The sequence below is a fragment of the Macaca thibetana genome, chromosome 5, assembly GCF_024542745.1.
Source record: "Macaca thibetana thibetana isolate TM-01 chromosome 5, ASM2454274v1, whole genome shotgun sequence".
Classification (NCBI taxonomy): Eukaryota; Metazoa; Chordata; class Mammalia; order Primates; family Cercopithecidae; genus Macaca; species Macaca thibetana.
The window spans coordinates 39027430-39039750 of NC_065582.1; the positions used below are offsets into that span (position 1 = coordinate 39027430).

General features: G+C 34.2%; 2 protein-coding genes across 7 annotated transcripts in view; one reads left to right on the top strand and one right to left on the bottom strand.

Moving 5' to 3' along the window:
• RPS3A (ribosomal protein S3A) overlaps nt 1-12321 on the bottom strand; it is a 1130248-nt gene that overhangs the window by 314777 nt on the left and 803150 nt on the right. The window lies entirely within an intron of this gene.
• LRBA (LPS responsive beige-like anchor protein) overlaps nt 1-12321 on the top strand; it is a 758453-nt gene that overhangs the window by 235179 nt on the left and 510953 nt on the right. For all 4 annotated transcript variants that reach the window (XM_050791167.1, XM_050791166.1, XM_050791168.1 and 1 more), the window contains one exon: nt 3770-3834. In XM_050791167.1, coding sequence (XP_050647124.1) covers nt 3770-3834 — 65 coding nt within the window. The remainder of the gene's footprint in view (nt 1-3769; nt 3835-12321) is intronic.

The following is a 12321-nucleotide window of genomic DNA, read 5'->3' on the forward strand; positions in this document are numbered from 1 at the left end:
CTCCCCTCCATTCCCACTAACCCCTGTAAACACGGATCTTTTTACATTTCTCCATAGTTTTGCCTTTTCCAAAATGTTGTATAGTAGGAATCATACAGTATGTAACCTTTTCATATTAGTTTCTTTCTCTTAGTAATGTCCTTTCATGGCTTGAAAGCTCTTTTTTTTTTTTTTTTTTTTTTTTTAAAGCACTGAATGATATTCCATTGTCTGGTTGTACCACAATTTTTTTGTCCATTCACCTTCTGAATGACATTTTGTTTGCTTCTAAGTTTTGGCATTTATGAATAAAGCTGCTATAAATCTCCATGTACAAATTTCTAAAGTGGTCATAAGTTTTCAACTCCCTTGGTTAAACACTAAAAAGTGAAATTGCTGGATCTTATGGTAAGAGTAGGTTCAGTTTTGTTAGGAACCACCAAACTGTCTTTCAATGAGACTGTATCATTTTGCATTCCCACCAGCAAAGACTGAGATTTCATTTATTCTTGTACCACATCCTTGCATTAGGTGATGTCAGTGTACTGGATTTTGGCCATTCTAACAGGTGTCTAATGGTATCTAGTCTTTTCCCCGATGACAAGTGGAGAATCTTTCATATGCTTATTTGCCATTTGTATATCTTCCTTGGTGTCAAAGTGTCAAAGTCTTTGGCCCATTGTTTAATGTTATTGTTTGTTTTTGTTGACTTTTAAGAGTTCTTTGTATATTTTGCACAACAATTCTTTATCGGATGTCTGTTACAAATGATTTTATCCCAGTCTGTGACTTGTTATTACTGATACATAGGAAAGTGGTTGACTTTGTATATTAACCTTGTATCCTGCAACTTTGCTATTTATTGCTTATTCCGGGATTTTTTTGTAGATTATTTAAGATTTTCTATATAGATGATCATGTCATCAGCAAAGACTGTTTTATTTCTTCTTTTTCAATTTTTATCCTTTTTTTGGTCTCACTGCATTAGCCAAGACTTCCAGAATGATGTTGAAAGATAGTGGTGAGAGGGGACATTCTTGACTTTTTTCCTGACAGTGGATACTTATAAAAGTAAAATGACTAAAGATTTATGTATAGAATTTTAGTTCCTTTGTAATTACTGGCTTCTTTTTTTCTAGCAAGAAAAGTAATTTTTTTTTCATTTTCTTCTTTAAGTTTCTATTTTGAAATTTTCTGTAAGTTAAATGATGTAAATGAAAACTCACTCAACTTGAGGTCTCACCTTCCTTTCTATTCTTGTATTATGTTAAATTTCTAGTTGGGTTTCCAAGAATATTATGTTAGGTATAAGAGCTGAGGAGTGAACATATGCTTGTGTTGTTTGGCTGTGGCATCTCTTGAGGCATCATACTTCTTGCTGATCACTTGCTACCTATCCACAAAGGTCACAGTTACGTTCTCTTCATCTTCTTAAATCCTAAGCTGCTTCTGCATCCTTCTGTGATAATTTTTTGAATCTTCCTAGTTGAGGTCCATCTGTCTTTAAATTTGTTTCTGTTCTACTGTTCTTGTGCATTACTAAATTTAGGGTAAGTCTTTGAGTCTTATTATCTCTCTATGCTGTGCTTGGGAAGTTAGGTGTGGGACCCTCTGTACCAAAAAAAAAAAAAAAAATTGGAGGTTTCTGCTTTTTAAAATCATTTTCCTACCTTTTGAAAAGAGAGGAAGTTGTGGCACTTGCCCTTCTCTCAAGAAAATGGTCTTGTGGAATTTGATTGCTTCCCTTTGGACAACTTGTCTTCATTTTATTTTGATGGAAAGAAAATGGTTGTAAATTAAATTCATATTTCTGTTTTATATTGGTTTGTTTTTTCCTCATTGGAATAAATTAATATCTGTTTTACAGTTTTGGTAAAATATGAATTCAATATGAATTTTCAGAGAGCATATATTATACAATTACAAGTCATGAATTTCTAAATGTTAGTACATTTTAGAGTAATAAAAATTATACCTAGATTAAACTTTTTTTTTTTTTTTTTGAGACAGAGTCTCGTTCTGTCGCCCAGGCTGGAGTGCAGTGGCGCGATCTCGGCTCACTGCAAGCTCCGCCTCCCGGGTTTACGCCATTCTCCTGCCTCAGCCTCCGAGTAGCTGGGACTACAGGCGCCCGCCACCACGCCCGGCTAGTTTTTTGTATTTTTAGTAGAGACGGGGTTTCACCATGTTAACCAGGATGGTCTCGATCTCCTGACTTCGTGATCCACCCGCCTCGGCCTCCCAAAGTACTGGGATTACAGGCTTGAGCCACCGCGCCCGGCCCTAGATTAAACTTTTAAAAGAGAATATCTAAGACCTGCAGATGTAGCATAATCTGCCTAAGGATATATTTTGTTAGTATCAGAATAAGAACATGGATTTTATGACTTTGTTTCTTGTTCATTCCTCAAGAATACATTACCTTTTCTTCTCTGCTGGTTCTAGACAGTGACTATCCTCCAATGTCTTACTGATTTTCTATTTAATTTTTATTCTACTGTGTATGTTCTGTTAGCACAGTTATGCTAACACTGTTCATAAAATATAATTCTTTGACAAAATCATGTCGTGTGATTGTTTTAATCTCAAGAACCACCTTGAGTTTTTCAAAACACAAAAGAAGGTAGTACAAAAGTGGACATAGAAAAGAGAATGTAGAAGAGAAAGGATGAGACTGAAAAAGAAAAGAATTTGGAGTGGAACAGAATAGACATTAGGGCGAAATTGCCTGGAATTTCAAAGTCTTGGAGTTATTACACTCAGAAAATATGAATATGGTTTTCTGGTGAGCAGTGATAAGTAGCCAGACATGGCCTTTTGATTTGGGTTTTATGAAAGGACAAAGAAAGATTAGTTGAGAGATATTATGTAGTTAGAATACAAAGAGTTCCTTAAATATTAAGAAATAGGAAGATTATGTATGTATTTCCAGTTCTTTAAAAAAAAACTCTGTGTGTGTGTTTATGTAGGCACACATACATACACGCACACACACGCACACACGCACACACACACACACACACACACAAGTGCATTTACTGGCATTTTTCAAATGTAGGTATATTTCAATTCATGTAGGCCTTTCCTTATTGTATTAATGCTTATTATGTATGTATTTTGTTATAAGGATTAAAATATTCATTTGTACATACTCTATTGATTGATTTCATTCCTAGGCTTTTTAATGGATTGCTTTTTAGTGGATAAAGTTTAATGGCTATATTTCAAATGGATCAAAAATATAGTTAGTAGATTTATACCAGATATTACTAATTCATAGGGTAATGAATTATAGTTTTCTAACTCAAAACTGGTTTAGCTCAATTCACTGATTTTTCTAATCTTATTTTCAATCGCTAGTCATCAATTTTTATGGTGAACTATGCTGTTTTTATTAGGGTTATTGAACTATTTAATTGTTTCTTCTCTTCATTTTGGATAATACATCTTTTTAAAAAATCAGAAAACAAAGCCACAACAAAAATATCTATTTGTCCTTGGTTTTCTTTGTTACCTTCTTTCCCAACTCCCAACTATTTTAGATAAATTAGTATATCGTGTTACAGAATGAAAAGGGCAAGATAAATATAGATAGGCTCATTTAATTTACATAGAATCAAATTGTTGCTAGCTTGTTTAGTGTCAGTATCACCTATTCATATGTTTTAAAATAACTTTTAAGAGTTAGGTATGAAATTGATATGGGTGATATTTTTCATTATTATTGTTTTAAAATAACCTACTGAGTGACATTTCTTCAGCTATTTTTGCCTTTTTTTTTTTTTAATAGGAGTGGCAAAATTCTATTCAGAAGAACGCAGGCCTTGCTTTTATCGAACTTGTCAATGAAGGAAGGTAATCTATTTTATTTTAATTCATTTTGTATTTTTCTTTAAAATCTTGTGTTTTTCCCATAGGCAGTGATATTTTTGGGTTCTGTATTTACTATTTGTTCAGTCAGTAATGTAATGGAGCTCTGATATATCAATTATTATGTATTTGTTAATATTTAACCATTTAATAATTTTCTTTAGAGACATGCTTACTGATACAGTTCTGATTTTTATTTTTCAATATGTGTGGCTGAGTTTGGGAAAAGTAAACTAATAATTCTATTTGCAGGTATAAGGAAAAGCTATACTTATTTGGACTTCCTATCAAGTTCTTTTATGTGTATAGAGCCAATAATTAGAATTAGATGTCTATATTATCTTTCCTATATCACAGGCTGACTGTAAGGGGAGAGGGAACAGGTTTCGAAATGTGATGTGATGAGAAAGGTGATAGACGAAATAAGTAGGTATGTTTTCCACTTAAAGAGCAGAAACAGAAGAATTCAAGGAATGAAAATTCAGTGGTGGGTAAAAGAAGGGAAGAAAGTGCAGAGATGAAAAGAGAGATAAAAGGGAGAAAACAAATGTAAAAGAGTGAAAGAATTAAAAGGTAAAAAGAAATTGAGGAAATGATTAAGTGGATCACTTTTTGTCTGATTTTATAGTAGCTGATTTTGCATTAATGGAACTGAAGACCCAGAGTATAGATTAAAAGATGCTACTGACTCCCCTTTGAGATAGTATTCTGAACAAACTTACTGTTTCAGCAGTGTTCAATTAGTGTTTTGGGTAATGTTGTTGGAAAATTGACCCTATCAGTCCTTTGGTAACTATTTGAACTTGTGTGTAGGAATCAAAGCTTGCTCTCTATCTCTCATAAATGTTATGGAAAAGGGAGAAAAGAGTATTCGTAACTTTATTTGATTTTAAATACTACTAAAATCCTTTCCCTCAGAAATAATTACAGGTGCTCACAGACTAGTAACCTGCAATTATAATACTTCATGCTGAATTCTGTGATGGAAATATGTAAGTACAGGGTGCTTAAAACTTAACCAGGAAACATGATTCTTGAGAGGCATTTCAAGGATCAGTATGATTTGTCATGTAAACATTAGAAAATTGGAGGTTATGGAAAAATTGGAGGACATTTGTGTGAAAAATGTTTCAAACACAGGTAACAGAATATCTGAAGGCATTGTAATGTGGGAAGGTATATAGGATATTCGTGTGCGTGTGTGTTTGTGTGTGTGTGTGTGTGTGTGTTGGAGAGGTGGTGTTGGAATTGGACATCTAGATTCCTCAAGAGAGTGGGAAACCTTGGAAGATTTCAAACAAAAGAAGTCATTGTGATATTTGGGGCTTGGAAAGATTAACTGGCAGAATTATTTAGGATAGGTTGAAGGAGGGAAGACCTGATTGAAATGAACAACAGTAGCAAGGTTACTACAGTGATCTATATGAAAGATAGAGCTACATTTTCATGTAGAGTGTGGCAAGTAGTAGGTGATCAATAAAAACTGATATAGATTTATAGCAGTGATTACTAATTCATAGGGCAATGAATAAAATAATGACTAATTCTTTACTCTTCCTTTTAGTAAACATTTCAAAGTGTATAGTTATTGAAAAATAGCTTTTGGCTGATTTCAACACTAAGGTATTGGATGATATTGAAGTTTATATACAGAAAAAGAGGTAACTGAAGCAGTTGATTAAATATACAAATGTTCTGCTTAATGCAAAACACCCATGAGCAGATTTTTTATAATTTTTAGTGTTTATTGAAGTGTAATTCCTGGGCTTTTTTAAAGAAAAATTTATATGAGGTGATTTTGATCATTGTAGACTTTACTAAATGTAACTACCCTTACTTATGTATGTTACTGTTACATTTAATAGGTGAGGCAACATAGACTTATGATTAAGAGCATTGGCTTTGAAGATAGGCCTGGGTTCAGGTTTCAGCTTTGATACTTGGCAAGTGCTTTTGGTTTTTTAGCTTCAATTCCTCATCCATTTATTATATATTATGTCCCAGGAATTATTATTGCTACTGAGGATACAGTGCAATAAACAAAATAGATAAAGATTCTTTTTTTGTGTGTGGATTGTGTATTCAAGTAGGCATTGACAGATTATGAACAATAAAAAAATAAATAGGTTATATAATATGTGAATGATGGTCAGTACTATGAGAAAAGAAAATATGGAGCAGATAAGGGGAATTAAATTTTTGAAGGAAGTAGAAAAGGTTGGTATGGTTTGTAGTTAAAATAGAGTGGCAGGATTAGGACTCATTGAGAAAGTAACATTGGAGCAAGCACTTGAAGAACACAGGGAGTCAGTTAAAGGGCCATGTATGGAAAAGCATAGGGAACAGCCAGTGTACAAGTGAGAGCCTCTGTAGTGTATTTGAGGAATGAGGCCAATATAGCAAGAAAAGAGTGATTAAAGTAGAATGAAATAGGAAGTAAGGTCAGAGATATAACATAGGGCAAGATTTTGTGTAGAGGCTTTATAATTTATTCTGTGGGAAACGACAGCCATTGCACGATTTTGAGAAGAGGAAGACAGTCTCCCTTATGAATTAAAAAGATCACTCTGGGATGGGTGCAGTGGCTCACACCTGTAATCCCAGCACTTTGGGAGGCTGAGGTGGGTGACTTGCTAGAGCCCAGGAGTTCAAAACCAGCCTGGGCAACATGGTGAAACTCTGTCTACAAAAAAAGCAAACAATTAACCTGGTATGGTGGCAGGGGCCTGTAGCACCAGCTACTTGGAAAGCTGTCAGGTGGGAGGATCCCTTGGGTCTAGGAGGACGAGGCTGCAATGAGCTGTGATCATGCTACTACAATATAGCCTGGGAGATAGAGCAAGACCCTGCTTTGGGGGACAAAGAATTACTATGACTGATGCATATAGGAATTTAAGGATAAAAGTGAAGAGATCAGCCAGAAGCAGTGGCTTATGTCTAGTTCCAGCACTTTGAGAGGCCGAGGCGGGAGGATCTCTTGAGCCCGAGAGTTCGAGACCAGCCTGGGCAACATAGTGAGACCCTGTCTCTACAGAAAATAAAAAGGATTAGTTGGGTGTGGTGGCGTGTACCTGTGATCCCAGCTACATGGGAGGGTGAGGCAGGAAGATCACTTGAGCCCAGGAGGTCGAGGCTGCAGTGAGCTGTGTTCACGTCACTTCACTCCATCCTGGGCAGTAGAATGAGACCTTGTCTCAAAAACAAACAAACAAATCAACAACAACAACAAAAAACAAAGAGATCAATTAGGGGGCTATTGTAGTAATTCTGGTTAAACATGATGGTGACTGGGACAAGGTTGCTAGCAGTAGAGGAGGTAAGAAGTAGTAGGATTGTGAACCTATTTTGAAGATAAGACCTGACAGGATATCCTAATGGCTTGGATGTGGGTTTAAAGCCAGGCATCACTCTTAAGATTTTTGGCCTTGTAAGTAGAGATACCAAATGCCTTTGTTTTGCATTACCATTCAAAGATCTTTATATATCAGACATCTTCGGAATATAGAAATAGTGTCTCCATTTGGAACAAAGCAAGATCATTTACTGTCTAGTATAATAACGTCTCTCTCTGAGCCAAAGACCAACAGACCTACTGGCCATCACAAAAGATTCAAGTGCCATAAGCTCAGAGTTCCTCTCTTGTAACACACTTTACTGCATATACAGGTGTCTGTTGGACCTGTGTTATTCTGTGGGAACTGAGACTTGAAGGTACTGGCACAAATGCTAATACTTTGGCTATTGCTATTTCTGAAAATTTGTTGAAACAGTTGTTTGAAAAATTTATTTTTGTATCATCTGTTACCGTTTTCATAGTACCCTTTCTCTGACTTTTTGCCTTTGCTTTTCTTATTCTGTTTAGATTTTTTAGCCTCCCATAGTTAGAAACTTTTTTCTTTACTTCACTGCTTAGCCTATAGAGAACACTCAGCCTTTATCTTTTAAGTGTTTGAAATAAACAGTGGTGGAAGCTAAGAGTGATTAGTAAAATAGTGGAGGTAAAATTAGAAATTTTCATTCTCTCTTTATTTACAGTGTAGAATATATTTTAAGGGAAAATTTTAGTGGGTTATTTTTGTAAATCAGTGGACTTGGCTTTCCTTTTATAAATATTTAGTGCCTTGAGGTTAAATGAGTTTTCATAGGAATAGATGTGTTTGTGAAGTAGTTTGGAGTGTTTGACTACTAGACTTAATCCCAGGGGCAGGAAGAATAATAATAAGGATTTTCCTTTTTACTGCAAAGACTAACCTTTTTTCTTCTTATTATGTAAGTCTGACCTGCTTGACCTCATTTATAGCGTAGCTGCTATAAATTTTGCCCTTGATTAATGTTTTATTAGTGTAAATAACATGAAGACCTTTATAGACAGACTACAGCATAAGGTCTAACAGACTTGAAGAGTATCATTAGCAAATCAATTACTAAGTTCAGACACAAGTGATTGTTGTTTGGTAGAAACTGCTGATGTTTTCTAGGTAGCTATGATCAAGACAGCTGCTCTATGAGATGTTATTCTGTGAAATTTATAGTGATTTGCTGATGGTCTCTTTAACTTACATTTGTTTAATAAGATATTTTTAAATACATTGTTTTGGTAATTTTGAGTTCAATTATTGGTATTTTTTATGTAAACAACACTCCATTTTAAACAAATTTATAGAGCTAGAATAATTGATAATCACTGACATAATTGTTACAACCTTGATGACTTAAAAGAGAAAAAAAATACATATACTTACAATAAAAGATTTCAGTTAAAAAATGAAATTTTCACATATTATGAGCAAGAACATTGTTATTCCTGAATGATAATTTTGTTTATGAGTGTTTTATGATATCTTGAATCATTATTATCACCACCTCCGTTTATGTTTTAAATATGCAAGTGATAGATCTAAAAGAGTTTTCTTATTCTTGAAAGGCACAACTTTCTTTAAATCAATAGTTTTAAAGAACTTAAAGAATATTAAAGCCACCTTTTAGAGTCTGTGATGCTGTAGCACCACATCAACAGAAAATAATGTACAGTTATTACTGCTCCCTTTGACCCTCTTGAATGAAATCTGAGGGTTCAGTGTTATACCAAATTTAGGTGTGGTGTAGGTTACATTGTTTATGTATATTGGACCTGAATTGATTTATTTGTGTATTTGATTTGTCTTTATCTTACTTATTTTTTTCTTCACCTTACAAATGTATTTAATTGAAATTGAATTGAATTGAAACATATATTTAATTAAATTCCATAACACTGTTGCTTACATTTTTCAACTCAATTCTTTGCCAATGAATCTTGTATGTTTTTTCTTATTTGGATAAATAAAGGGCTTCAAGTTCTTATTTTCCCTTTTATTCTTATTTTCTTGGAGGTTTTGGTGATATTACTTGCAAAAAATTTTAGTGTCTCAGTATTGATGTTAATTTTGCTGGCAGAAATAGATCTGGCTGCTAGGTTGCCTCCTTTCTTCTTGCCAGCTTGCTTGTGATCCCTCCAAATACTTTTTAGAGCATTTTAAGCTCCTGATGTTGTTCTAGGTAGCTGTGATCAAGGCAGCTGCTCTGAGACATTATTCTGTGAAATTTGTAATGATTCGTTGATGGTCTCCTGTCTTATGACTTATGTCTCTTAGAGAGAGTGATGAATATTTTATGTATTTAGGTAGTGCTCTTTTTGTTCTTAACCTCTAGAATTTTGAAAAATCAGTGTAAATCCTCTATCAGTTTTCTTTTTTTTTTTTTTTTTTTTTTTTTTTTAAGATAGGGTCTTGCTCTGTTGCCCAGGCTAGAGTACAGTGGCACGGTCTCGACTCGCTTTAGCCTCGATCTCCCTGGGCTCAAGTGATCCTCTCACCTCAGCCTTCTAAGTATCTGGGACTGCTATTGAGGACACCACACTTAGCTACTTTTTTAGTTTTTTTTTTCTTATAGAGGTGGGGTTTTGCCTTGTTGCCCAGGCTAGTGCTGAACTCCTGGGCTCAAGTCATCCAGCTTCCCAAAGTGCTGGGATTACAGGCATGAGCCACTGTGCCTGGCCTCCTTTCATTCTTGTTTCTAGTTTTATTAATGTTTTTATTAGTTTCTCTCATTGTTTCTATTTCATTTATATTTTAAATTAAAAAGCAGGCATAGTTTTATTGGTTAATTTTTTAAATTTTTGATAGTAAAAGTCAGGGAAGTAGTAGACTATGAAACCTAGTTTAAAAGTATAATATTTGGTAAAAATTTTAAGACTAAATTCTCATCTTGAATCTTGTAATTTGTTAAATATGTAAATAATTAAAATAACCTATAATTGTAGTTTTGTGTTTAATTTAATAAAAACACATTTTAAGAACTTTCATAGCCTCCTACAACTTTACTTTTAGACGTGCTGCTGTGACTCTTCTTTTTCTCCCTTCCTTGGAAAGCACAGAAAGGGCAGATTATCCCACATACTTTTGGTCATGTTGCTTAATCATCCTCTAGGGACAGTCAGTGTCTGCTTATTACAGCAGTAACTCAGACTTGTATCCAAATATATGAATAGCCCACATAAAAGACATAATGCTTTGAGTACTAATACACTGGTCTGTCTTCAAAATTAATCTGCTTAGGTTTCATGTCTTCTTTCTGAGCATTCATTTAGCAGCTCCAGCCTTTGTCTTTACTTCTCTAAATAGCATAATTACCAGTAATGTTGGCAGAATGAGAAGAAGAATGACTAGAAGGGAAGGTGAAGAGGGAAAAGGGAGAGAGGGAGAGAGGCCAGAAAACATTTCATTTAGACCCTGTTTGGCCATGAGCACTTGTGTTTTAGATCTGGGTTATCCTTTGATAAAAAGACAAAGGTATTTATTGCACATAAGTAAACAGTGTGGCTAGAATATATTCTCATCTGTATCAGTGGAAGATAAAATTTGAATTGAGGTAGAGATTATCACTTGGAAATCCTTGAGTGTTACTTAAAGAGCCATATGCTTTTTCTGGTTTCAGTTTTAAAATTATATATGTAGGAAGATACTTTATAGAAAAGCGCCAATTAAATTTTTTTATTATAATTTTTTTGTTTGTTTTAAGAGATAAGTTCCTGCCTTGTCACTCAGGCTCAAGTGATCTTCCTACCTTGGTCCCCCAAGTTGGTAGGATTACAGGCGTGAGTCACTGTGTTCTGCTTAATTGCATCTTGTAAACAGTTGTTTGGAAATGATGCTATTTTTGGGGTAGAGTCAGAGATCAACAATGGATTAGTTGAGCAGAGACTTTATCTTTTTTTTTTTTTTGAGACAGGGTCTTGTTCTGTCACCCAGGCTGCAACCTCTTAACTCCTGGGCTCATGTCTTTATCTCTGTTTACTTCAATCCTTCAAATCAATTGTATTGGTATAGAAGTTTCTCTGGGTGATTTAGAATGAAGTATATGCTCTTAAAGATTAGATTATTTAAATTAATGTTTATCATTTTGTGAAAGTGTAATGGCTTATCAAAGAAGATTAGAATTTTCTCTCAATTAGGATAAGCATATGTTTCTTATTTATTTTATTCATATGTTTTGGTTTAAAGTACTTACATATTCAGGTTATTTTTTATTTTTAATTTTATAGCTTGATTTCAGCTTATCATTAATATACTTCCTTTAATAGATTTTGAATATAGAGGCTTGTTTTGTGCACTTTATATGGGATTTTATAATTAAATGATTTTTCAATGGTTACTTTTTTTTTTAGATGGAGTTTCAACTCTGTTGCCCAGGCTAGAGTGCAGTAGCAGTATCCAAGGCTCACTGTAGCCTTGATCTCCCTGGCTCAGATGATCCTTTCACCTCAGCCTCCCAAATACCTGGGACTACAGGTGCCTGCCACCACACCACAGCTTTTTTTTTGTATTTTTTTTTTTTTTGTATTTTTTGTATTTTTTTTTTTGTATTTTTTTGTGGAGTTGGAGTTTTGCCATGTTGCCCAGACTGGTCTTGAACTCCTGCTCAAGTGATCCTCCCACCTTGGACTCCCGAAGTAATGGGATTACAGGCATGAGCCACCACGCTGATTTGTGGCTACTTTTTAAAGTTTGTTTTGTTCTGATTTATGTAAAAAAATGGTGTTTGAATGGTGCTTTTTCACCCCCTAAAAATGCTAAATTCTACTATATTTCAGAGCTTTAAATATTTCGCTATATAGGATTTGCTGTTTGACATTTTTTTTTTTTACCAAGACCAAATGTATATGACTTTTAGCAAAGATGGCTTGGATATAACGTGCCTGTAGAATATGCTTATGTTTGTGTAGATGTTTCATAGCCTTATACATTTTAAAAAACTACAACAGCTTCTATGTAAGTATGATCGTTTATTAAATAAACATGATTATAGAAAAAATGGATATGTATTAGGGATAGGTGAATAAAGGAACTCTCATAACCTTTGAGAAGAGTAAAATAAGAATAAAATGAAAATAGAGTCACTCACTTTATTCAGCAAATATTAATCCACACTGGC